Here is a 26,471-nt window from a genome sequence, read left to right as displayed (position 1 = left end):
TTCTACTGGTCCGCAGCTGTTCTAGTACTCGTTCTGGTGATTTGCTGCAAGCCAATCGGTTATTGTGTTTGCTAATATGGATGCAGTGCGAGATGACAATGAAGGTGAGATGAGTCCGACGAGCAGTACTGATGGGTTTGTTGTCAGTTCGTCTGGGAACACTTCAGAGTAATTAACTTGTATAAGTAATAATAATTGATTAAGTAATTTCTTTTATTATTTGAAAGTGGAGTTATTGTCTTCCCAAAAAGAACACTCCTGTGTACCTGAGATGATTGCGAATCTGATTGAACTTTTAGATCTGATAAAGTATGAAGGTCCTTTCAAATTGTCCTTTGTTTCACTCTACATTATGTTAATATGACTTCAAATTCCATGAAGATTCATTCTAGGCTTATTCACTATATGATTGTTTTTATTGAAATTTCCGTGTTTCCCTTTTTCGTGTTTCTCTTTTTCCCCGTTCTATTTATCCTTATTCCTTTGTGGATTTGTATGCAGATAATGACCATCAAGAAATGATGGTATCCAAGCTAATGGAACTTATCAAGAAGCGAATCATTAAAAGCTAACAATTTCTTACACTCGAGGTAAGTATAGGATTTTATTTTTTGATCTGCAGGGTTTTTTTACCTGCAGTTTATTCCAGTGTGGTTATTCCACGATCATGCAGCAAGAAATGGGGCGAATCCAGGACCGACTGGGTGGCTAACGGTACCTACGTGCCGCTACGTGACCGCATTAAGAAGCGAATCGCTAATGGCATACCATTCTTTTCACTTGAAGTAAGTGCAATTTTTCATTTTTTGAATGGATACATGCTTACTAATTTCCATAAAAAAAGTGATTTTTTTTTAAAATCTTATACTTTCTGGTGTTTACTTTCATCTTATTATTGTTTAAACAAAATATAATTTTAAACTTGTTAAATATGGGATATTATTTTTTAAAGGAAATTAGATTTCCGTTCTAGTTAAAAAATTCCGAATTTAGTCCAAGTTTCATTTTTCTTGTTTTGCATCTATAGTGAATTTAAAACTTCTTTTAAACCATATGAAATAGTATCTTTGGTTGCAGTTCTTTTCTTAATCCTATCGTTATTATTACTTCGAGCTTGATTTTTTCCTTGAGATACCATCAAGTAAGCGTTACACCGTCATCACTGTTATTACCATTGTCGTAATATGTCACGTCTGCTCTGTGTTGCTAAGATTTGAAGCCTTATTGTGCGGAACATTATTTTTCCAGTTTTTTCCGCCGAAGACAACAAACAGTGTTGCAAATTTTTTCGCACGTCTTGACCGTTTTCGTGAAGGAAATCCAATGTTTGTTGACATAGCGTGGCATTTCGGATCCGATCCTGGTTCGTTAATTAAGCTCTTGCTTCTTTACATTGTTTGTAAGCACTGCAGTATGTGTGTTGGAATGTTGTAGTAAATGATAGAGATATTTTTTCACAAATAGGACTTCTTCCTGGAACTGGAAGCTCAAAGGGATATAAATTTACTTATTCCAAAACTACACTTTATTTGCTAAAGTTTGCACCATGTTAAATTTTTTTGCTTAATTTGCAGTGTTCTTTATTGGGTTCTTCATTTATATTGATTTTCGAGCTGCTAAAGTCCTACATGGCTTTGTCCATATTTTCAAAGTTTTCAGGTAATATAAGCAGTGAAACATCATCATCCTCAGTGGCAGCAGGATGTTTAGATTATTGTGGCATGGATACAATGCTGCATATTACCTGCTGTCCGTATACAAAAGAACAATCAATAAGGCATTTAGAACAGAGTAAAGCATTGGGATTGAAAAATATTTTGGCCCTTCGTGGTGATCTTCCCCGACAGGTGAGCTTGCTGAGAATTTTTGATTTAATTGCTATTGATTAAAAACAAATTACCTCAGATAAAATAAAGAAAACTTTCTATCTTTCTTCATTTCTTCTTTGTAAACATTATTATATTTTTGTTTATCGTTCTGCTATAAGCCATACTTGTATTATTCATTTGTTTTCATGCTTTACGCTTAAAGATTTCGCTTTTTTAATAGATCTTTGAATAATCTATGCACTGAAAAAAAAAAAAACGCAAATCGTGTAATTAGATAGACACATTATTTTGCCACTCTTTAAACTTTAAACTGTAATTATCTGCAGTTGAAGTTAAGTTGTATTTTCCTTGATAAACTGGGCTTTGTTTTTTTAATATTTCTCATTGTCCAGGATTTTTTTAATTAGTAGTATGAAATCGACGAAATATTCAAAAATTCATCGATATTTTTGTATACAAATTACAATATTTCTTTTTGAATATGTTTGGCATACATGTGGAATTATCATCAGATTGCAGGATGAAAATCCAGTTTTGTATAAATACCGAGCCTTAGACCTCATCCGATGGATAAAAGAGGAATATAATGATTACTTCACCATAGCGTGTGCCGGTATATTTTTGGTATATAATTCCTTTACATGGTTTTATTAGTAGCAGCAGTAACAGGCTAGTAACATGGTGATCATTAGAGCTCTTTGATTACTCAAAGACGACATTTAATTGTGCTAGTGTATGAAGCCTTCGAAGAACTCGTATGATGTACTGATTATGGGAAAGAAATGATAACAAAAGCTATGATATTGCATTAGAACATTATATTCACTACTTTCCTTCTTGTTAATTAGAATAAAAGAAATTTTTTAGGCTATCCCGCAGGACATCCTGAAGCTCCGAGTTATCGAGCTGACCTTTTGTATTTGAAAGCGAAAGTAGATGCAGGAGCAGATTTTATTATTTCTCAAATAATTTTCGATGGAGAAGTCTTCAAAAATTTTTTGCGTGATTGTCGCGAAATTGGTATCACTGTACCAATCATCCCTGGAATCTTACCGATTCAGGTTTCACTGATATTTTTTCGTTTTCCTTTGTTGAAAATCTTGCATGAGTTTTTTTTTTTCGTTAATGAAGATTTTTTATTTGAGAAGAAAGAAAGCAGCAAACTGGTGAACGATTTAATTTTTATCTGCAGAGTTATGAAAGTATACGTCGTGTCGCAGAATTGTCACAACTAGTTATACCTGACTCTATCCTTACTAGTTTGGAACCAATTAAAAATGATGACGATGCTGTACGTAATTTTGGCATCTGGCATGCTGTGACTTTATGTCGAACACTTCTTTCAAATGGTAGTGCTACATCTATACATCTGTTTACATTGAATCGAGAAGCTTCTTCAAGGTAATTTTTGTATTTTAGATCTTGTTATTTATAGAACGAGTTCCACATCTATCAGTAATAAAGGTAGCTTCTTTATATCTTTGTCAGTATTATTCTTATTATCCCATCAAACTATTCATTCTTATGATTATAAACTGTGTGATATCCACTTTTTAGCTTTTAATTTTGTTTTTCATCCTTACTTTATTCTGTTTGTCTGTAGTAATCAGAATACTTGTTCATTGTATGCAGACATATAATTTTTCGAGGGAAATTTTACAACAATTGGGGCTTTGGCCACGTTCACCTATGCGTGCCTTGCCTTGGCGTTTATTTGGTGAAAGCCATCCTGTTCGTTGCAAGGAAGATGTGCGACCCATTTTTTGGTCAATGCGACCGAAATCCTATGTTTTTAGAACCCGTGTAAATTTTTTAATATTACTGATGCATTTCAGCTTCCATTTCACCTAATTCTTTTTTTTCTTCTTTTGATGCTTTTATTTTTTTGTAGTCAATCAATTTAGTTTGTCTTGCGCGTAATTCATTTAAAAAAAGCAGTTTTTTTTTTTTTTCGCTTACATTTATTTACAACTATTGGATACTGTTGGCAGGAATGGGACGAATTTCCAAATGGTCGTTGGGGTAATAGCAGTTCGCCAGCGTTCAATGATCTCAAAGATTACTACTTATTCTATTTGAAAGGACAACCAACCAGAGATGAACAACTTCGAATGTATGGTGAACGTTTAGAAACGCTTGCTGACATACAAAAAGTATTTGTCAATTTTATCACACAAAATATCAATGAAAATGGTGTGAAAGTAAGCTGAAAATTTCCCTTATTATTGCTGTTACGATTTGTTACTTCATATTTAATGTGATACAAAAAACAAAGAGAAGTTACTGCTATCTCCCGATACAAAACGGTAGATTCGAATTTTGATCAACAATTGTGTTAGAATCACACAGATTTCAGGTAAGTCAACTGCCTTGGAATGAGCAACACGATGGTATACGGGCTGAAACATCACTTATAAAGGATCAGTTACTGTGGTGCAATTCAAATGGATTTTTGACAATCAATAGTCAGCCATCCATTAATGGAGCCCCTAGTACGGATCCGTTTGTTGGCTGGGGCAAACCTGGTGGCTACTGTTATCAAAAGGTTGCTTCCTTCTTTATTTTTACATCCTTATACTATCGAAGCGAATTTTTTTTTTTTTTTTTTTTTGTTGTTGCTTTATCTCTGTATTCCTTTTTGATTTCATTTAAATCTTTGATCTACATTTTCAGGCTTATCTCGAATTCTTCACATCACAAGCAAATGCTGAAGTTCTATGGAGTCTTTTGCCATCTTATTCGCGTCTTAACTGTCACATTGTCAATCATGATGTAAGCTTTTCGTTTTTGCTAATTCATGTTAGTAAAAGAAATAGTTTTTCAAAAAATTAAGACAGTGTCATAAATTTTGCAGGCAACAATTGACTGGACAAATACTGAAACCACCATGCCAATTGCTGTTACCTGGGGCGTGTTTCCAGGTTCTGAAATTGCACAGCCGACGGTAGTTGATCCGCTTTCATTTCGTGTTTGGAAGGATGAGGCCTTTAGCGCCTGGTTAAACTGGTACATTTCTCTTGCTTTAAGAATAGTCATCTTGTTTCTTTAAATTCACATTTTTATTGAAGTAAAATATTTGTTAATTTAGGTCATCCATATACGCTGAAGGAACATCAAGTCGTTGTTTACTAGAAAAAATTTATAATGAATATTGTCTGGTGACTTTAGTAGATAATGACTATCCGAAATCAACTATTATCTTTGACTGTTTGGCTCAACTTGTGAATCGTTAGCCCTCTGAAATAGATTATATCATTTATTGATCTGCTTGCGAAGTTATCTCTTTAATTTTTAATTTTTTTTTAAATATATATATATATATATATATATATATATATCGTTAGCCCTCTGAAATAAAAAATATATATATTATTCTACAGATAAGCGAGCTTTGCGCTCAATTTTGAATTATATATTTGTATATTGTTCATGTGATCTTATCGCACAAGTATTGGCGTAAAAATAATTGTGTTTTTTCTATTTTTAAACTTCACTGTTTTACATTTTAATTCTTGACTGTGCTATCTCATTTTGTTGCATGAATTATAAGCTGATGAATAATTTGATGATTAAGGATTGAATTGTTGCAGCTATAATAATTGATCATCGATGCTGTACTTCGGTGATCATTCGAAGAGTACCGTCCACGAATATCTAAATTTGTATTTAAGATTTGAATTAAAATTTCTGCATCAGAAATAGTTGAGTGCTGTTGGATGCTTCATATTGCGACATGTTTTGGAATAAATATGTGTTATCAATTCATTACTGTTTATCTTGGAATGAAGGAATAAGGCTAGACAAGAAAGAGGTTTGTGGCTCTAACTTATTGATCGACGCACTTTACAGCATCGCAATATACTTGGCCGGAACTGCCGACATGGCCACATGCAGTTTTGTGGTAGGCAAAGAAATTTGCAAATGAAAAGGGTTGGAGTTGAGTGCAACTAAAGTAGCTTTTGGGTTTATTATTCAGAAATACAGTTTCAACGATTGATTTCTGCTAGCAAAAAAATATAAAACGTTTAATAGATGGTGGTAAGGTAATTTGAAAATGAGCAGAAATTCTAGCCAATCAAGGTGTGATGTCTACCTGTGACATAAGTTCAGGCAAACCTGAAAACCATCCGTAATTCTCTTTGCAACAGGATTTGATTCTGATAACTATCAGCAAGTTGAGCCAAGCAGTTGAAAATAATCAGCAAATGATACTTATTAAGTATTGGGAAAGATATGAGGAAAAATAAATATTAAAAATGGGGAAAACTTGCAGTGCAAAATGTCCCATTAGTTGACAACCGTAATGGATCATAAATGACAACTGGTATTGATGATTTGACGAAGAAGTTGCTGTAAAACTCACGTCAAAGGATGACGGTGGTTCTTAGCTGATGGCCAACAATTAATTAGAGCCTAATGAATCCCGACGAGTCCAATTACTCCAAGGTAAGTACATTCAGCAGATAGATGACCGTAGTGCTTGCAGTGGCAAACATTAATTTACTATTTTGACGTTGATTAAATCAATGCTTCAAGTAATTTACCGCGGTATTCATCTTACCTTTAGCTAATTGATTACTATTCTGCAATCACCTGAACAACTCTCTGTACACAGAGACGAAGAGAATACTTTCCAAGAGTTAATCAAAGCTCAAAGCATCAGTTAAACAAAATTATTTCTTATTGGTAAAATGTAGGCCCGAATGCTCGTTTTGCTAACAAAGTAATTGGAGAAAATTTTGAAGTGAAACAAATGTTCATTCGGGTTAAATGAACAGAATTAATTTTAGTACCAATAAAAAATAATTTAACGACCACAAGGCTCTACAATATTATCGTCGATATTCCCCATTAATCATTGATACTTTCCCACTTGAATCAATATTTCCTATACATTATTATGTGACATGTAATTATCAGAATCCATAATTATTTCACCGAGTTTTTTATTAACATTTGAGAGATGTACAGTCGAGAATTCACGATGTTGATGAAATTTATTGGCAAAGGGTAGTAGTAGTAGTAGTAGTACAACACTCAGCGAACGCATTCCTGGTGAATTGTACATTGGCGCCGATAAGGTGGCACAGCAGTTAATTGAATTGGCCTTAAAAAAACATTTCTTTTTCCCCGTATGATTCTCAGGATGAACTGGTCCGTTGTCTGATCTGTGTCACTTGGCTACTGATATCGTTGATAAAATTCTTGAATGCATTTGGGTCTCGTAAACATTTCTGCTGCTTATCCTTAACAAATTTTTGTGTTTTATCTCAAAATCGTAATAAAAATGAGTGTACGACGGCATTAACATATCATTCATTCTAATTGGCACCTATTTTTTGGCCAAATGATAATTTATGAATCTCGTGTTGTCACTTGTTAACAATAACTTTGATTATTAAGTATCATGAAAGTTGTTACTTACCTGTAAATGATACTTGCATACATCGATCCAAAGACGTGCACATCCAAGTTTCTTATCTTTGCCATCCGAAAATGAAAACGTTAGCCAGTACTCGTTCTAAACAATACTTTTTAAATTAATGATTATTAAATTTTGGCAACAAACCAAAACTACTTGGAATGTGAAATAGTTATAGAATTGCTGAAGTAAAAAGTAAGATTAATTGAATTCTGTTAATATGCTTAATTCTTGCAACACTGAATATTGATACTGTTACTAGTTTAGAAATATTTCAAAAAAGTTCTAGATACTTGAAAGTGGCACCGATTGCAATGGTCCAAAGAAACTTTTAGGTAAATCTTCAGTTGTGAACACTTTGCTAAATGTCATCGTCCAATGTCCTTTCGGCGGAGGACACAACTTATTTTGTCGGATGAATTCGTGCGCCTTCCGATCAGTTATATATTTATCCGCTGCTTTCACCGTTTCATGACATTTGTCCAGCATATCGCAATAGCGACTGCAAATACTTTGCGTGCATGCTGCGCAGATTATGCAATGAAAGAAGGATTGAAGAAAAGATCACTTAAGAAGTAAGTTTGTTTTGTCTAAGCCCAAGGAATTCATTCATTCATTTGTAAAGTCAATTCCAATTCCATCAAATTACAAGCAATCAGTAAACATACCAAGAACCGACTCCATCGCAACCGTCGATGAAATTCCAACCTTGGCATGGAATTACCTGCCAGCCCTTTGATCCTTGTTTATTCGTTACTGCATGCCTTACCTCAATAGTTTTTTAAGAAAGTACATTAACTTGTATCTCAGAATTAACATTTAGCAAAACTTAATCTAAAGAATGGTCAATTTCAAAGAGCCATAAAATTGGACACTTTCAATAGTTGTGGCACAGGCAAGGAGCGGTACCTCGACATCCATCTCGATCTTATCCTGCGGTAATTCTTCGCTTACATCCATTGTAACATTGAAAAATATAGGTCCCGGGAAACGTGGATAGTCTGGCCATACGACAATATTTGAAACATTCACTACATAGTTTGTCCACTGCAAATTTATGTTTCTTAGAATGACATCATTCATTCATTTATGAGTGTGTCTTTTGCATCCGCTCTCAAACAGGTTTTAAGTAAGGTAAAGTAGCATTGACAGGTATCCATAACAATTATTTCGTCAAAAGACTAACCTCAACCTTACTCGTCATCGTATCAGTAAAGGTTAAACACAATCACTGATCGACTTCTCTTGGTTTCATATCTTAGATTAAAGAACACATACAGTTCACATTAAAGTATTTTTACTAACATGGGAACTCATAAGAGAAATTTTCTAGCGATGTCAATGAAATGCTTCTTCACCTGTTCACTTGCACATCGACTGAATTGCCACCCACGAATGACAACACCATGCGGTCCCGTGGTGTATTTTTCCCAGAATGGCACATGCCCAGGGAAAGTTTCTTCCCAAGCACGCGATAATGCTGATTGGGCTAATGTTTTAACATACAGCATTGCCAATATGAAATGCGTGAGGGTACACCTCAACATCTGTAAAATCTACGACGAGTTTCAAGATTATATTGCGCTGATAGATGAATAATAGCGCCGATGGAAGCGAATATACAATACTAAAATCTGAGCGCTCTGAGAACAGTGCTGGCATTACAATGATTAATATAGCATTCATTGTCCTGAAACTATGTTTTCAGTCTTAATTGTTTACTAGCAGCCTAGACAACAACATAATTCTGTTGTTAATAATGAAATGCTGTGACTCTGATTTATTGAATATAATTAGCATTCATTACTAATTAGTTGATTTCATTTCTGACATCCTATTTCATCCATTTTATCAATTCTTTGTTCCATTGAAGAAATCATTATAAGCATTCTAGATGGAACTGAAGAACGATGAAATTTTGAAAATTTACCTATTCTGAACCTCATCAAATATTGGAATAGAAAATACGAATAAGAATGATAGGAAAAACTTTTAAGTAAGATATTACAAATGAAAAAAGTATCAGAAATGGCTTTAGCTATTGCACAAAACAGCTGTAATTCACTGTGCAGTGATTTCGATTGCTATAAATTCCGAAAGGTTATGAAAGGAAGGAGATGTCCTTAATTCATGTGTTATTGTTAGTGCTATCGAAACTGACAGAAAAACAATCTTCGAGAGAAAAGTTTCAGAATGCATCGCTAGTGGCGCTATTAGCATTCTGTCAGTTATTACAAGGAAAAAAATTATGATCAGATTTTAATGTTCAAATGATACAGAAGGGAGAATCTCTGATGCTAAACTTATTTCATATCTTTTTTGGTTTTATTCTTCAATGCTTAATTTCACCTCACTAGAAAGTATCTTGTCACGTTACTCCGTTAGGATTAAGTAAACTTCATTACACATAGACAGCTAAAGATGCTTTTTTCTTTAGCTCAAAAGTCAAACAATAAACAAACAAAACACATATTGCTGAGAAATTAGATGTGTCATTCTTATTGTTTCATATCTGTTGCTCAACCAATAACAGCTAATTCTCTTATTTCAGTCAATTTTAATCAGTTAATTGCACCATATGTCATCAGTTCAATTCTCTTATAAATGTAAGAAAAAAAAAAAATTAAATTTGCAAAATACAACCAACGCACATAAATATAAAAACGCCTAAAAATCGGTCAAAAAATCAATAGTTGTTATGGGAGATTAAGAAACAATGAGAAGAAATGTTGATGGTGATCACCGGACATCGCCGTGCCGTCATCAACCGTCACAGCAACGACATGAACCGGTAAGTGTTTGACGAGGATAAAAAGAAAGCATTTGATGAAGAGAGATCGCTATGTGTCGCGGAGAAATGGGAAGGGGGGGACAATGAACCACGTCGTAAGGAGTCAGTTTGAACATCATCCATCGACTACTATTCAAAAGTTTCATTCAAAATTATACTATTGTTATCAATTCGATTATATTTTTACATGGGCTAAATGTTTTTTAAAAGAGAAATTCATCGAAGAGCACATTTGATAAAGAAGGGAGGGAAGAAGATTCAACTGAAATCAAAATAAGAATTTGAAATTAATAAAAGATGAAGAGTTGGGCGACTTTCGAATTGCCAGCATTTTGCTTGGAAGGCTATGATACTACTGAAACGAAAAGGTTAGAGTAAAGTGATCATCCCGCGAATGCGGTGTATTCAGCGGGAATCTCGAATAGCGGACCCGCAGAATGAAGCATTAAATTAATAAGTGGACAGTGATAACAAGTTAATTTATCATTAATGGTTCATGAAGAACTGATACGGTATGACTGATGTGATAACGAGAAGCGAGTTCCGGAACGATATCCTTATTTCGTATTCTTCCGTTCATCTTTTAATCAATTACATCGTAACGACGAAAAACTCGATTCAATTTCATTCCATTCCAGACATTGGACACTGATTACAAGCAAGAGAAAATGCGATGTTAATTGATGCCCTCGAGAAAATTTACAAATCATTTACTAATTGTAATAAAGGTATTTGTAGTATAGCAAAGAAAGAAAAGAGAGCGGACAGGAGCGGTGAGCGGAAAAGAAAGAAAAAATGTTGGACAACGTGAAAAACCTGATCTAGGCAATATCCCGAAGGGAAGATCAATCGGTATGTCTCGGTTCAGCTACGGTTACGGCCTCCTTCACTTCTTCCTTCCATTATTTTCACTATGCCTCTGTCTTGCCCGCCCACAAAACGATCTCATCAAATCCGGTTCAGTTTTATTATAGAAAATCGACCAATGTACCCCTCCACTATAAAATAAAATGATACTACCTGATCCGCCCATTCATTAAACCAAGTACTTCCTTCTCATCTCTTAACAGCAACTCTTTGGAAGGAACAAACTTTTCATTTTTACAAGTTAATGCCTATAAATTCTATCAAATTAACACCGGATTTTCATGGATCCTGCACTCCGACCGGTTTTTTAAATCACAGATTGACTTTTCGAAATGATCCTTGCAAAGATAACATGAAAGAGTTACTCGAATGGTTGCAGACATTTTGATGTCACTTTAAATAAAAAAGAAATACTTCATGCCAACGCTAAATGCCATCCTCCAAATAAAGCATCATCACACTCAGCAACTATCATTTCTAACCTAAAAATATTATATGTGACACATACATCACTGAACTTTGACCCTTCGCAGCAATAATAACACAAGCGTAAATATTTATTATTGCTACTCATTTGTCCCTCTACATACTGTTGCTGTTGTTGTTGTTGTTATTATTGTTGTTACAAGGTTTTTAAAAGGTGATCATCCATTTGATTACCCATTAAGTAAAACTTTGGTTATTACTTAAAAGCGAAAGTTAACCTAGCTAATTTTTCATCTTTACAAATTATCATGTTCTTTCCCGTGTCATCAGATTTGCAGTAAATAATCTCATCCTGCATTATTTTTCCAAAAAAAAGTTCATCCTAAAAATCTTTTCAGTCTAACCGGAGTAGGATAATCCAGTTATGTTGTAATAAAAAGCATGAGAAATGCAAGACCACATAATATAGAAAGTGCAAGAGATGCAATCTTAAATGAACAGACGACGTACATCTCAATTGTATCTAATTTTTCGAAGTAAGTCTAACAAAATTTTCGAATTAAAAATAGAAGAAATGACCGCAAGTGTGACAAAGATGCAAAAATCAGTTGTGGTGAAAGTTAATGCAAGGAGATTGTCGGATGATGTCGACAACTGACACTCTCGTCATCATTGATGTCACCACTAACGGAAAACCACCTTGCTTCAAAAGAATAATTTGTCCCTTTGCTCATTCTCTCCACAATCTCCCGAAGCAACAGATAACCTTCCCGGAAAGGAAGCACATGCAAACCACAACCTGTTATAACCTCATGTCCGCCCTGATGGCATATCATGGAACATGCCCGCGGGTATTTCTGGAACAGTCCTCCCCTTCCCGTTCCCTTTAAAATGGAAAAAAAAATCTCAACCATCTTTTAACACCATTCATCTTCGCGACTTTGCTGTATATTGCGGTTGATGCTTCTCTCTCCCAATAGAAGGAGTAAGGGCAAGGAAGCGTCAGTGAAAGTTTTATTAGTTCCCTCATAATCCATTACAAAATTTAAAATTTGCCAAAAAGTTCACTGCTCAAATTTTATACATTGTTCAAGTTTTATACAAGACAATAAATACACACAAAAACCGTAAATACAACTCTACGAATCCGACAACATGCATGCATAAATAAATACTATTTCCCGACGCTTTTTTAGCTTGCCTTATAAATTCACTAATTAAGATTTGAAAGCTCAATGTGTGTTTCCAAACTCCAAAGTTGAATTAAATGATACTTCGTTTTTCATTCTTCTTTTCACCAGACTGATATTTGATTAATAATTTCAAAACACCAGATTCATGTCCAGGGAAAAGTTTTTATTCTTTAGAAAAATCAAGCGTAAAAATGGGCATTCCTAAATATATTACGAACTAGTATACTTTAATCAATCACTATATGTGAATTTGTCGTATTTTTCCAGTGCTGCTAGATCTTTCGAATACCTTGGCGTATGCAGTTCTTCGTCTTTATTCCGATGCCATGCATATCCGAAACCTGGAGTTGGCAACTCCAGCCCAAAATTTTTTCGCAAACTTGTCTCTACTTTCATTGTTGTTTCAGTACTAAAATATGAAAAAAGTGGTTTAATGAAAACTACATTTGACTTAAACTCAACTAGGAAATCTGCCCTGCGATCTAGAGGAATCTATAGAAGAACGCAATCATCCTGAAGTTGTGCTTTATTAGAATAATATAATAAACGATTTATGACTCTATGTATATAAAAAAGATTATAAACTACAGTAGTATTAACAGGTGGACATGAAAAAAAAGGTTCTTCAAAATTAGCAATCTATGAAGAACTATTTCATACACAGAGCCATTTGAATTAAGCGAGTTACCATATTGTTTCACCGTCGAGGCTTTTGGAAACTTGGTCATGCGAATCTGCGGAATAAATGCATTTCGGGGGTTGGATACTGCGACGAGTATCTCTGTCCAAATAATAATTGTCGGATGATTTGTGATGTACGCCACCAGGTAATGATACAGAAGGACGGCTTCTCGCTGTTTGTGTGTTCGGAAAACGATTCATTTCATAAAACTTGCTCTACAATAAAAAGAAAATTAGTCTATTCCAAACCGAACGCACAGATATGATATAATTTCTGTGAACTGAAGAAATTTTGCATATGTGAACTATATATATATATATATATATATATATAACTTCCTTCTTCACAATGACAAAAAAAGATGGCTGTTGGACAGTTACGAATCACCGAGATAAATAAGAATTAAACCGACCTCACCATCAGCTGTCGGTAAGCCGGGCGGTGGTGTGGTTCTATCTCGATATATTGCATTTAGCTTATCACGTAACCATACCATTATTGGCGTTTGTGTGCGATTAGTCACCGTTTTTGGAGCGATTTTTGGTAATTTACCAGCCATTTCCAGCTGAAATATATAGTTTCTCTTTCCACCTGCCATCACACAGGCATTTTGACAAAATGCGCCCGGTCATACCCCAATTGCCAGAGATTGTCCTATCCAGTATCCATGAAGTGGAAGAGTTCAATGATTCCATAATCAAACACAAGCAGAAAACATTCCGCAATTTCTCGCTTCTCTCCGAGGATGTTGGTGTTATTTGAATCAAATGACTTTCACCCATGATTTTCAGTATACTCATAAAAACAACTATATTGTTTACTTAATTCATTGGAAAGCCAACGCCCCAAACGAAAGGACAACACATCGTCCCCAAACCCCCAAGACAACGACCCACACACCCCGAACTACCGGGGAATAGCGGATGCAGCTTAAGCTGTGAAACTCTGCTCAGTCTCAATGAAACAGCAATGTCTCAATGCCAGCATAACGGTCATTACGTCTCCTTTGTCATCCGTTTGGTGACAGCCTTTCTTAGCAAAGTTGGTAGTGTGAACTGAATCCCTTAGACATTTCTGTCCTTTAGCAGTATTTCAAACTAATCCAAAGTTCCTTTCAAATTTACCCTTTCCATTCTTTGTCTTCTGCAATACTTTCTTTACAGTTTCTTCCAATATGAGAAGATGGAAAACAATCGGATGAGTGGCTAATGTATAACTGTACGGTGTTGTCATTCATTCCACCCTCATATTTCACAAATTGATCATTGTTGACAATAACAGTTCGTTGATAACTGCGAATAGTTTGGTAACACCCAGTCAACAAGAGAGCGCATCTGTCCATCTTAGCTTAACTTAGGAACGAGACAGGAGCTGTGTTATTAGAGCGCCCATGCATCAGTTCATGTCTTAGTCTCTTATGACAGACCGAAGTGAACGTTTCTCTTCCGATGCGAGAAGTTTCTTAATCATCGGGGATAAGTATCTGGTAAGAATTCGATATTCTACAGTGACACACTTGAAACTTACACCTGAATCTGAAATGCCTCATGTCTCATCTTCTTCTGTTCTCGCATGGTAATTATTTCGGCTTTCTTTGTGACTTAAAAGCCTGCGACAAATCCTTGTCTCCCATAATGATTCACTTCGAATTGCAAGATCGTTATTGAAGTTTGTTAACGTTTGAATGCTGTTCACGTGTTGTCTTTCCTTTCTTTCGTGACTGTATTTCACTTACTTTTGGCTAAGTTCAAGTCCTATTCAGAGTCTTTACTCACTCAATTGCTGGTTCGAATGACTTGGTATATCGAAGAACAAGAAAAAGTCTACTTGGATTATAATGCAACTACACCGATTGACAAAGATGTTAAGCAGTCTATAGTGGATGCATTCAATATTTGGGGTAATCCAAGTAGCAATAATGAGCTCGGTAAGTCTTTGGCTGCTAATTCAAGAGTGCTGTATTAGCGGCGAAGGAAGAATTCTCCATCTTTTAATTCTTTTTTTTTTTTCTTCTTTTTGTTTCTTATCTACCTATTTGAACTATTTTTTGATCTTTGAAAATTTATAAAGGGAAAAAAGCGAAGGATGGGATTGAGGAGGCACGCGAAAATGTAGCCAGACTGTTACATGTTTCTGCCAAAGAAATATTTTTTACATCAGGTGGAACCGAGGTCAGATTTTCGTATTTCTCCTTTAAAATGATATCAAATTAATGGCGAATGCTGTATTTCTCTAACGTATCATTTGTTTAGACCAATAATTGGGTGATATACAATTGCATCGAACATCGGAAAGCAGTCTGGGGACGGGATTATAAACCACATATTATTGCCTCTGCCATTGAGCATCCATCGATTCTAGAACCGTTGCGTGATTTGAAAAAGAAACAAGAAATCGGCAAGCTTGTATTTTGATGATAAAATTTGCTTTAGTTTTAAGAAATTAATTGGTGTTAATTTACTACAGTACTTCCTTTCTTTATTTTACCCTAAATGAATATACAAGTTTTCATAACTTATAACCTTCATGAAATATTTCTGTCCATCTTCGAAATGAACGAATTCAGTTGCCGATATAATTTCCTAATGACATTTGCTCATCAGATCTGACTGAAATCAGCATTGACTTGGAAACCGGTCGAGTAAAATTAAATGATCTTGAAGAAGCATTCTGCGAGCGAACTTGCTTAGTGTCGGTGATGACGGCAAACAATGAAACGGGCGTTATACAACCTGTTGCTGAAGTTGCTGAAATTGCTAGGTTGTGTTTAAATCTCTTAATATATAATCCCAATAACAACAAATCAGTGGAAAATCCCAAATTCATTTGAGAAAAAGTCGTGAACTTTGCCGAGCCTTATAATAAAAATAGATTTTTCACTGGTACATAATACCCAGCACGCAGCTCAGTGTATAGTGTATAAATTCAGTGTATAAATTATATGATAATTTTGCGAATGCTTTCAGAAAATGTGAGAACAAATTTGAAAGTCGGATATTTGTGCACAGTGATGTTTCCCAGGCTATCGGTAAAATTGATGTTAATGTAAATGCTTTGAATGTTGATTTTGTGACCGTTACGGGACATAAATTTTATGGTCCACGAATTGGAGCGCTTGTATTAAGAGATGAAAGCAAAGTGCCTCTAAGGGCGTTGTTTCTTGGCGGTAATCAAGAACGAAGCAAGCGGGCGGGGTACGCTATCTCAATTTTTAACTCAAAATTTGGTAGTTTTTCATTTAATTCATTTAATTTTTCACTTTTTTAATTTATTGTTTATGAAAATTTTACTGGAAAATACCGAAATGATAGAATATCATTAGACAGAATAATGATCAAAAGCATCTATCGTTTTATTTTTTCTTTTGCAGCACAGAAAATACTCCACTGATCGTCGGTTTGGGGAAAGCAGCACAAGTGGCACTAAGTGGTCTTCAAAGCTATTCAAAGCATATGCAAAAAATAAGAGACTATTTCGAAAAACAGCTCAAAGTAGGTAGTTTAGCACATTTGCTATGACTAAACAACAAGAATTTCTTTTGTGGTCGACATTATTCTCCATTCTACGATCTTTAGGAAAAACTCAATGATGAGATTATGATCAATTTCGAAGCATCGGAACGTTTGCCCAATACTAGCAGTGTAATATTTGTGAAATACGGAGGAAATGCTTCCGAACTACTCTCTAAATGTAAATCATTTATTGCTAGCACTGGAGCCGCGTGTCATGCAGCTACTGAACAGTTAGTTCACTTCTTATTTACTCCTTTTTTTTTTTTTTTAAGTGTGACATTTGTTGGGAAAGATCAAATAGTCATTAACACTTCATTACGAACGAATAACATATGTCCGTATCAGAGATTCATAGTATGCCCAACATATACCACTTCTTATGTCTTATAGTCTGGATCGTTTCATGTTAACTAGCATATGTACCTGGTATTCGTGTTTTTCGCAGGAGAATCACTAGCACTTTGCATTAAGTCTAAAATTGCAGAGTAAATCATCTACCATGTTTCAGAATGACAGTAAGAAATATTCGTTTCATATTCAACAGTCCGTTCATTTCTGTTGCAGGTGTTCCGGAGTACTGACGGCATGTGGTATTCGTGATGAGTTAGCACGTCGAACGGTACGGTTTAGTTTCGGTAGAGATTCAACATCTGATGAAGTAGATCGAGTAGTGAATGAACTAAAGGCGATTATGTTTATGAGTAAATATGGCAGTTCGCTGTTAAATGCCATCAACAAAGGACCCATCTCAGGTTTCTGATTCGGTGATTTCTGATTTCTTCCATAAACTGGGAACTTTGAGATTTCTTCCATAAACTAGGAACGTGGAGATTTCTTCTTCAATATCTATTATATTAAATAAAAAAAAATTTTGTATTAGAAGGGATCTTCAAATTGAAAACAGTAGCTATGTAGTGTGACTTTTAATGCTAATACAATACAATTATAAATCGATTTAATCACATCAATTTTGTAAACCTTTTCTTGGTGCTTAACACTGTAAATTTTTAGTTCCTTGACGGATGATTACTTATATTCTTGGTTGTTTCTTTCAACCAAAACTTTTTTTTTTTTTTTTTTTTTTTTTTTGGGGGGGGGGGGGAGGGAGAGAGGGTTATTACTCATTTATGGTTCATGCCATTATTTAAAGTATGAAACTAGCTTGAATCACTTTTATCTTACAAAAATTCCTTGCTTGACCTATAATGCTTATTATACTTGTTGTATAATTGTCTATGAATTATTTTACCACTTCTTTTCCGGCATTTTGTTTCACTTCATATTTATACACATTTCCGTACTGCGGAGACAATGGATTGAGATGGGATTCATAGGTCATTATAGGTTGTTTTCAAGTTGCTGCCAACTAAGTTCCTTCGGATTTTGTGTCATATACTTTGAAATTTGACAGTCTGAAGATTTCTTCATAATAGTATAGCTTTTATCTATGGTGTCAAATCTTATTAGGTATTTCTCTGAAATTCATGTGGTTATCGCGAAAAGGTTGGTTGAATTTGAATTAGGTACAAACAGCAACTGGCAAAAGATTTACCTTGTGATTATTGCAAAAAGAAAGCTATGCAGGAAGTATTACTGTTAGCTTTAGACACAGTAAACAATGTCACTTAATGTCCGAAGGATAATCCGCTTACGCTCAGTCTATACCACACTATTATAATATCTTTATGATAAAGTAATATGCTAGGAAATATTTTGTTGTGAAATGAATGAAGAAGAAAAGAATATCTAGGAGAATATCTATTGATCTTGAGTCAGGAAGGGAAAAAAACCACATGTCTCAAAGACTATTATGTTATAACTACCAAAAATATACAAGCAATTGAGAAAGGATAGGGACAAATATCATGTTGAAGACACTTTATTAGGTGCTATTTATGAGAAATTATTGTAGTAAACATTTGATTAGAGGATGAATGGGCAAATTTTAAACATTTGCCAATAATCAGTTTCATGCAAAGTTTGAATGTTTACGTTTATAATTTGGAGTTTGCCATAATGGTTTATGTGTTAAGTTATCACTTTATGTTTTGTCTATTATATGCGCTTTGTTATTTATTTGTTTGCATTAGACTATATATGTACGCTTTTGTCGATTGTATGTTAGCGATGCTTTACCTTTCCAATTAATTATCATTATGAATCTCATAAAAATAATCTTTCATGTTTTTCCTTGTGTTTTTTCTCTTAAAACACGTTAATAAGGAAGATGTGAAAGGTCACCCTTTCTTCATCAAGCAACTTTCATCGGAAAATAGGTAACATGGTTAAGAAAGATTTGTGGAACCAATATTATATTAAAGGATGCAGTTTACGAAATGAAAATCGTGACCTTATTTATTCAGTTAGAAGCGAGGTTTATTTAAGTGATTTAAAAACGGGTCATTTTCTAAAATTTGATGGAATCAAGATCAAAATCATCTCCATATGTTTTCCGAATATTTTATTGTCGATGCATAATATATTCCGATGAAACAGGTGAGTCGAAGTGGTGAGCTATAATCAGCTGAGTAAAAGTGACAGGAGAATTTATTACTGTCATATATATAACTCATGTGAACTTCCGAAACTGCTATATGACATATCTTCGGAAAGGAGAATCAGGTAATTAACAAGTGTCATTCTGCTCATACATTTACACCCTGATTCTATACTGAGAACAGTTCCGTAGTCTTGTTACGGTATGTTTGATAGTGCTGTATAACAGACGAACGATATTTGATAACTACAGAAAATAAGAAATTTACGACGAACGAAATGGAATAATGAGAAAATCGTACAGCGCATGTCAGGTGCGACGTATGCAGATTGTAAACCGGAATTTGCCAGACCGCTAGTAGAACGGTTGCTTTTTGTGAGCAGTTTCCAATCCGATACAGGAGAATATGAGTGACTGGAAGGAATTGTTATACTAGGAATTCTTGCAAATTTAATACATTCAGAGACTGCAAATAACTAATAGATCAATCATTCCTTCCACATATCGCAGAAAATGAAAAATGCATTAAAAAAAAATACATGTCCGGCAGTGCCTGAATTTCTTGAATTTCCTCTTCGGAACGTATGCCACGTCCGATTGCGTATTGCGAATCAACAATATCCGGCAAATTTTTAAGGTCATTTAGCTGAAAAATATAACAGTGCTTTTTTGGAATGATAAACTTTTTGTCACTATCAATCAATCAGTCGAATATTGAATATTGATCAGTTAGATATTAAATCCTTACTTCATCATCCGACAGCTCGTATCGATTAATAATGGGCGATTTTCTCTGTTCCTTATCAGTGATCGGTGAAATTCCACGTAATTCTTCGCATTCCTCACGAGTAAGCGCCTTCTTACCAATCGCTTGATCTTCACGTACAAACTCAGGATACGCATTGATGTCCTGAAGTAGACCGGAAATTTTCAGGTAAGCACGGAAGTGACGTCATCTTCAGCAGGCAGACAAACTGGTGTTCAAACTGGTAAAATCGTTTAAAATTGAATATTTATGTTACCAGTTGCTGGTGTCTTCAATTCTGGGTCACTGCTAAAAATTCCTCGGAAAGTAGGGATTTCACAAACCTCAATTTCGGAAGGAGTGTAGCGAGCGTAAGGTTGTGTTATGTATTCTTGAGTGTTGGCCGTTTCTAGAAATGGTGGATTAATTGAATGAACGAGTCATTTTAAGCAGCCAAGTAGACTGATATCTAAACTAATAAAAGTCCTCGAAAAAAGAGAGTTGATGAGAAGGATTCTGGATAAAACGTTATTCAGGAAATAACTAAAGAATACGTGACATACTTTTAGTGATATCAACATTTCCGAAATACTGTTGTCCAGTTGACAATCCTGAAACGATCATACCTAAGCACCAAAGTAGCCATCACATTTATTACCTTCGTGGTTGCCTTCCATAAAAAGTTATTTTAAAAGCGAAATAAATTTTCTTCAGTATAATTAAAAATCAGAAAGTTTCAGCATTACATCATATGAACATTAATTTGAGAATGCAAATGTCACAAAAGAGCTACCTTTTTTTAATAGAATACATCAATTTCAAGAATTATATCAAAGCCAGAACAAATATAAAAGTAAACATGAAATTTGATTAAATTTAGAAGCCTTTCTGCTTCTTATCAAATGAATGTAAAGCAAAGATATTCTCTCTCGAAGAGTAAACAAAAGTCGAAAGTGAGATTTCTGCAGGTATGAAAGACCTTTCGGAGAAAATGGATCCGGTATAGCTTTCATATCTGCCAAACTTTCCGTTCTGTATGGACCACTTCTGGAAGCTCCACTTGGGTTTTTTTCTGAAACTACTCACTTCATGAACAATTTATTCTGAGATTAGTCTCTTCCAGCACTAATTCAATTCAAAAAAAAAATCTAATAGAACTAATTCACTTAGTTCCAGCAGTAAAATGTGTTGCAGAAGATAATTTTCCCTTTCAATAACTTAAAATTACCCAACCAGTTCCTTCCTTAAAGCAAAAATATTCTCTCTCGAAGAGTAAATTATGCGACGTACCGTAATAGTTCATAGAAAATGGATTTGTTATGTCACCAATATCAGTAAAGTTTTGTTTTTGAGATGCATAATGGTTCATGGTTTGCAAACCACCTGAAAAATGCCTATATGGAAATAAATTTCAGGTAACAAATCAAATTAAATAGTTAAAAAAGGGTTAGAAGGCAAAAGTATAGCTCGGAATCTTGCTAGATAGCTCGGAATTTCTTTTTATTTTTTTTTTTTTAAGATTTGTAACTCATCCAAATTTCGTGTTTTCTCGTATTCGAAGTTTTGGAAGCTAAAAAAGACACATTTAATTGCTAATGAAATTCCACAGAGTCAGTGAATGATTGCTACGATATCGAAAAATTATAATTTAAGATGGCGGTAAAAACCTGAACAATAAAATTTTTCCTTTGCTTGTCTGATTCGTTCTGTTAGATTATAGATAGCTCTACCACCGCCCCGATAATGATTCAGATTTGGTGTGAAATATTCTGAAATGTGTGAAATTCTTTAGTAGATGAGTGCTTCTTTAAGAATCATCGCATCTGTGACATTTAAATTAAATTCTAAATACTTTTGCAGTAGAATTGCTTTGGTATATTTGCAATGTCTGTAATACTTTCCACACTATGCAAATTTCGATTGATAGTTTCCGTAGACGGTGACAATGAATTTATTCCTGAAATGCATTCTTCTGATACGGTCTTAGACGTGAACCACGAATAATGCTGACGCATATTTAATACCTTAGTTCCGGTATTTTTTGTAAACCTATCCTGAATGTACCATGAACATTCCTGATAATCACTAAATTCTATGTAGTTATAATGATTGTCATCTGAATTAGACAATGTCTTTCGATCAAACATTATAAATTGGTGAAATCAATTAGAATTTGACCTGCTCCAATAGAAGTTTGTGAATGTTCAGCAATTCTCGGATGATTTGAAAGTGGTGTTGGTGTCTGACTAAACTTGTTGGTAGTTCCGGGCTCAAAAGCACATGGTCGGGTCATTTCCCGAGATCTCCCGGTGACTGTAAGATGTTTTGTTTCCAAACAATGAAACATGATGAATTTGCAGCTTAGAAAAGGAAAGCAATAATGTTTGGTTGACGACATTGCTTGCTTACATTTATCCGAGAATAGATTCTGTGTCTCCTGAATTGCAGCAAGACTGTCACTGCTAAAGGCATTCCGTCCAACTGTCCGTTCTTCCGCACTTGCTGCCGTCATGGTATCTGCATTATCAACAATAAGTGAGTCATGATGAGGAATAGCAATATCGATTAGCCAAAAATTCTATAGAAATTGTAGAGCAGAGAAAGAAATCTATGAACTTTTGATTGCTGTATATTCGCTGATTGAATTTTTTCAAAAGATTTAATTTATCACTAGCAAGTTAATAGTTCTACATAATCAGTAAATAACAATTACCACTCTGTCTTAAAAGGCACTGATTCCGTGTACTACTGAAGTCTCGAAAGTTGTTTGAGTGAGGCCTCATCGTATGGTTACTTTTTTGGTCGAATGTCCCTGCAGCTGCTAATCGCGTCCCTAAAGAAGCTTCTATAAAATAACACTTTCATGTTGCCGTCGAGAGTCTAAGAAGCACAATGTTAGTGCAATTCTCAAAAAAGACACAAACTTTTCGGGAATAATAAGCCATGGAATTGCTCAGAAGATTTGTCGACTTGCAGTAGACTTTCCGGACAAAGCACACAACGCTCCGTCATTCCATCCATCTCTTCGGCTGTAATAAGGCTGAGTTTACCGGATAACACACAAAGTCTTAGTACTATAACTGGATATATCTCAATGAAAATTGAACACTAACTTAAAACTTTGGACAATCGCTAGAAGAAAAATAGCTGCCCTTTGCCCTTTCAGACATAAGTGACCAAGTGATGCTGTCGTCACTTTTCAAAAACATTTTCGATTAAATCACTAATTTAGCTTATTCCCTCATTTTGCCGTCACAAAAAGACACAAAATATTTTTCTAATTTATGCATTAATTTTAAATGATTTTGTGTGATTTCAAATTTAAATAGTTTACTGCAACTTCTACAATAACATAGAGATTAGTGGGAGCCTAATGGAGTACAAACATAACTGAGTAGTCTTTCTGTAATTAATTTTATGCTATGAACACTTGTTAGTTGTTAAAAGTATACCAACCAATGTCAACGGAATATTGGAAGAATTGTTGTCCTTGTGAAATTCTGAAAGGAATAAGCGAGAAATAATATGAGACATTCTCGAGAATTTAGAATAGATTAGGGATTGTCAACGGTTCCAGCAATACAACCTTTCAAACATTCATTACCTGTGCTTTGTTGGGAAAGCATGAATTTGTCGTTGTCCAGAGATGTCATCGGCTGGCGTAAAGGTATGGGTGTGGACATTAGTGGGCTGATATATCTGCAAATTGCGCTCGTGTCATAAAGACAGCCTTCAGAAGATATTTTCAATGATTTCTATTAATTTTATTGAGATGTCATTATTGAGATGTCAGAGATGTCATATTGAGAATGACATCAATTCAGATGTCATTGAATTCATTTTAAGGAATTACTTTTTGAAAACGGTAAGATTAGGCACCAAAGAAAAAAAAAGCGCATTAGGTAAGGCAATATAAATTTTAACTAAAAATTGCATAGCAAAATTATATAAATGAATTTTTAAATTTGAAAATTCAAACTTTTCCACTTTATTTGAATCTTTCTTGGCTTTTTTCTAAAGTAATATTTATTCAACCTTAATTAGATCCTCGAGACTTGATAATTTGTTGATTTCAGTAATGTACTTCAAAGCATTCAGTTCGGAACTCCTAATTTCCGTATCTTTACACTCTGATTCCGTTGTACTCACACTGCCAAATAATTATTTTAAATTTTGTTTATTGAAAATAGTATGCTTTAAACAATAAATGTTGTCTCTAAGCTTTCTTTGAAAAAGGATACTATTCAAAAATTTGCAATTTGAAAATCCCTTAAATTTTGAAATCGAACAGGTGTTGCAATTCGTGTAAAGTATCACTCTGCTAAATAGGGAACTTCTTGACAGAGATGTCGAAGGTGTCGTATCAGTGCTATCAGTTGATTTGGTGACAGTGTCGTGACATAGAGTGGTCCTATCATGGTATCCAGGAATGGTAATAAATGTGCTGTTGAGTTCTTCAACCTACTCAAAGGTAGTTTCAGTTAAAATTTCATTTCTGCTCTCTGTGACAACGAAGAAGCGAAGATCTTAGCAATCTTTGAAGATTTAATTTGAAAAAAAAAAAAAAAAAACGAACCAGTGCATAGCGAAATTGATTGTATCAATTTTTTCCTTTGAATTAATGTATGAAGAAGTATTTAAAGTTAATTTTTGAGTGTTAGTGTTTGAGAGGATGTGCATGAATGCAGTGAACTGCTTGCAGATTATTTCTTGTGTCATAGAAGGAACCTGAAATGAGCTCACCTGGATTCTGATTAAAAAATCATCAATCTTTCGAGTTTTTAATTTAATTTATAGAATAAATTCTCTCTTGAAAAAAGTGTGATCAGTACCATTCTGTAAACACAGTTTCATGCAATTTATATGAAACTTATAAGCAATTAGCAAATATTTTTGGAAGAGAAAAAGTTAACCAAGCATTCTGCATCATTGATATTTGTATTAATAGAGCAGATGAGACAGTCATTTTGTGCAGTTAACGCTTCCAAAGTACTTTTCAAATTTTGTTTCAATTTGTTAACACTAAGAATGTTGGCAACCTTCAGATGTTCGCCGCATTCCTTCGCTGTTACTTGAATCTGAAATAGCAAATGAATGAGATTCAGTGATTTCTCATTTTTCTTCTATTTTTATGTTTTACTTTTTTTTTTTCTGTAAGATTTTTGAATTCACGTAGAAGAATTAAACTTGAAATTATTATTATTAATTATAATTGGAAATGAATTTGCAAAATGATCAAAATTCGGTTTGGATTACAGAAATATTGAAAAATCTGCTAAGAATGAATTTCAAAGTTGTTTTCTCTTTTGACAGTAAGTAAGTGAGAAATAGATTGATTTATAATCAGTGAGGAAGGAAAGAACTTACTTTATTGGTATACATCCAGTTAATAGAGGAAGCTAGTAAGGTAGAAGACCTGAGGTACACGTGACGTGAACAGTGGGTATTGTCAACGAGAATTTTTAGGTAAAAACCTAGTAATTGATAAAAGTTTAAAATATCACGTTACCCAGATGTACCTTACGTATGCAGTTGGAGTGTACAGCACCGATGCTGCTATCTAAGGAATCCATCTCAGTGGTACTTGGATCTCGTTTCACACGTAGTTCACGTAGACACCGTCTAATGTTATTGCAATTGTATTCTTTCAAGTGGAATAACCTGAAATAATTAATTAGAAAATTTAGGTATTCACTGATCTGAAAGGAGAATAACTTTACAGATCCCAAGCAAATCTACTGCTCCTGATCGATCGCATTTCTGTACTTCTTTAAATTTCCCTTCTGTATCCTCTCTCTCCGTAAAATCCACTTGTTATTTGATCTAAAGAGAGTTTTAAATTTTCTTAAGGTATGAATCAGTCGGGGAAATTCCCGTAGTACAACCAGAAGAACCACACAATCACCAAAATGGCACGTTCAGAGGTTTTAATAAATTCGAAAAGTATTACTTGTCATGAGAGTTAGACTTCATTATTCTTGTCACAATTTTTCTCGAATCAGTAGAGAAGAGTGAACCCCCTTTCCAACCACCGTACAGTGGACCGACTGAATGTGAATAACAATAGGTCATTACACTTTCAACAATTTATTCATTTGTAATTGAATGTCATATTTAGTTTAAAATTTCAACTGCACAACTGCGAAATTAGCATACGATCATTTGTTGTGTCAATTGCTGTTGTCACTCTGGAAGCAATCGATACAGTCATGTGTTAATTTGCGCCAGAAGTAAATGAACATGAATTATTGAATGTTCCTAACTTCTTTTTATTTGCCGAAATATTTTTCCGCTTGAGTTCTACAAGAAACTTTAATAGTGTGAAATGACCAAACATTTTTGTGACTTAAAATTTAATTAAAGTAAATCTTCAAAAAGTTCCTTCAAATTGAAACAGTTCATTAACAGCAAAGTGATAGAAGAATTGAATACAAATATGCAAATATGATTTGTTATGATTGAGAGGAAGTAAATAAGTAAGTGATGAGTGAGTGATCAGTTGAGTGA

The 26,471-nt window shown here is 34.4% G+C and overlaps 6 protein-coding genes across 13 annotated transcripts; 2 read left to right on the top strand and 4 right to left on the bottom strand.

Annotated features, from left to right (window-relative positions):
- Positions 1 to 76: 76 nt before the first annotated feature.
- Positions 77 to 5,062, top strand: Bma-mthf-1 (the record flags this gene model as incomplete). Of its 2 annotated transcripts, none has more annotated exons than XM_043077950.1 (13): positions 77 to 135; positions 650 to 785; positions 1,249 to 1,363; positions 1,660 to 1,847; positions 2,349 to 2,442; positions 2,697 to 2,890; positions 3,022 to 3,230; positions 3,479 to 3,632; positions 3,821 to 4,030; positions 4,186 to 4,374; positions 4,503 to 4,601; positions 4,684 to 4,835; positions 4,918 to 5,062. In XM_043077950.1, 13 exons carry the CDS (start codon positions 77 to 79, stop codon positions 5,060 to 5,062), a joined length of 1,944 nt encoding a protein of 647 aa, XP_042933884.1. The 2 variants fall into 2 exon arrangements, with proteins under 2 accessions (XP_042933884.1, XP_042933883.1); XM_043077949.1 differs by having other exon boundaries at positions 77 to 168.
- A 1,908-nt stretch (positions 5,063 to 6,970) lies between these two features.
- On the bottom strand, positions 6,971 to 8,798 carry Bma-mlt-8 (Uncharacterized protein; the record flags this gene model as incomplete). 3 transcript variants are annotated; one of them, XM_043077946.1, is made up of 6 exons in its annotated part: positions 6,971 to 7,075; positions 7,255 to 7,350; positions 7,558 to 7,753; positions 7,920 to 8,020; positions 8,161 to 8,298; positions 8,610 to 8,798. In XM_043077946.1, 6 exons carry the CDS (start codon positions 8,796 to 8,798, stop codon positions 6,971 to 6,973), a joined length of 825 nt encoding a protein of 274 aa, XP_042933880.1. The 3 variants fall into 3 exon arrangements, with proteins under 3 accessions (XP_042933880.1, XP_042933881.1, XP_042933882.1); XM_043077947.1 differs by lacking the exon at positions 8,610 to 8,798 and having other exon boundaries at positions 8,161 to 8,211; XM_043077948.1 differs by lacking the exons at positions 7,920 to 8,020; positions 8,161 to 8,298; positions 8,610 to 8,798 and having other exon boundaries at positions 7,558 to 7,740.
- A 3,157-nt stretch (positions 8,799 to 11,955) lies between these two features.
- On the bottom strand, positions 11,956 to 12,171 carry Bm10258 (Uncharacterized protein; the record flags this gene model as incomplete). The annotated part of the gene is made up of 1 exon (XM_001898507.2): positions 11,956 to 12,171. The coding sequence occupies one exon, from the start codon at positions 12,169 to 12,171 to the stop codon at positions 11,956 to 11,958; it is 216 nt and encodes a 71-aa protein (XP_001898542.2).
- Positions 12,172 to 12,759: 588 nt separating this feature from the next.
- Positions 12,760 to 13,769, bottom strand: Bm4126 (uncharacterized protein; the record flags this gene model as incomplete). Its single annotated transcript, XM_001898506.1, has 3 exons — positions 12,760 to 12,937; positions 13,217 to 13,425; positions 13,623 to 13,769. 3 exons carry the CDS (start codon positions 13,767 to 13,769, stop codon positions 12,760 to 12,762), a joined length of 534 nt encoding a protein of 177 aa, XP_001898541.1.
- Positions 13,770 to 15,001: 1,232 nt separating this feature from the next.
- Bm3359 lies at positions 15,002 to 17,482 on the top strand (the record flags this gene model as incomplete). Of its 2 annotated transcripts, XM_043077944.1 has the most annotated exons (8): positions 15,002 to 15,137; positions 15,281 to 15,381; positions 15,463 to 15,607; positions 15,814 to 15,970; positions 16,177 to 16,404; positions 16,581 to 16,701; positions 16,786 to 16,952; positions 17,287 to 17,482. In XM_043077944.1, 8 exons carry the CDS (start codon positions 15,002 to 15,004, stop codon positions 17,480 to 17,482), a joined length of 1,251 nt encoding a protein of 416 aa, XP_042933878.1. The 2 variants fall into 2 exon arrangements, with proteins under 2 accessions (XP_042933878.1, XP_042933879.1); XM_043077945.1 differs by lacking the exon at positions 15,281 to 15,381 and having other exon boundaries at positions 15,093 to 15,137.
- Positions 17,483 to 19,183: 1,701 nt separating this feature from the next.
- On the bottom strand, positions 19,184 to 26,036 carry Bm10259 (Uncharacterized protein; the record flags this gene model as incomplete). 4 transcript variants are annotated; one of them, XM_043077941.1, is made up of 22 exons in its annotated part: positions 19,184 to 19,236; positions 19,521 to 19,633; positions 19,759 to 19,865; positions 19,968 to 20,129; positions 20,309 to 20,373; positions 20,528 to 20,575; positions 20,944 to 21,036; positions 21,255 to 21,347; positions 21,632 to 21,733; positions 21,817 to 21,921; positions 22,143 to 22,277; positions 22,374 to 22,481; positions 22,678 to 22,797; positions 22,889 to 22,993; positions 23,421 to 23,464; positions 23,569 to 23,663; positions 24,000 to 24,114; positions 24,282 to 24,425; positions 24,541 to 24,692; positions 24,878 to 25,042; positions 25,484 to 25,625; positions 25,915 to 26,036. In XM_043077941.1, 22 exons carry the CDS (start codon positions 26,034 to 26,036, stop codon positions 19,184 to 19,186), a joined length of 2,388 nt encoding a protein of 795 aa, XP_042933875.1. The 4 variants fall into 4 exon arrangements, with proteins under 4 accessions (XP_042933875.1, XP_042933876.1, XP_042933877.1 ...); XM_043077942.1 differs by lacking the exon at positions 24,282 to 24,425; XM_043077943.1 differs by lacking the exon at positions 25,915 to 26,036 and having other exon boundaries at positions 25,484 to 25,537.
- Between the last annotated feature and the right edge of the window lie 435 nt (positions 26,037 to 26,471).

The sequence above is a fragment of the Brugia malayi genome, assembly GCF_000002995.4.
Source record: "Brugia malayi strain FR3 genome assembly, contig: Bm_v4_Chr2_contig_001, whole genome shotgun sequence".
NCBI lineage: Eukaryota > Metazoa > Nematoda > Chromadorea > Rhabditida > Onchocercidae > Brugia > Brugia malayi.
Note: the sequence above shows the minus strand (reverse complement) of the source record. Positions and strands in the feature narration are given on the sequence as shown.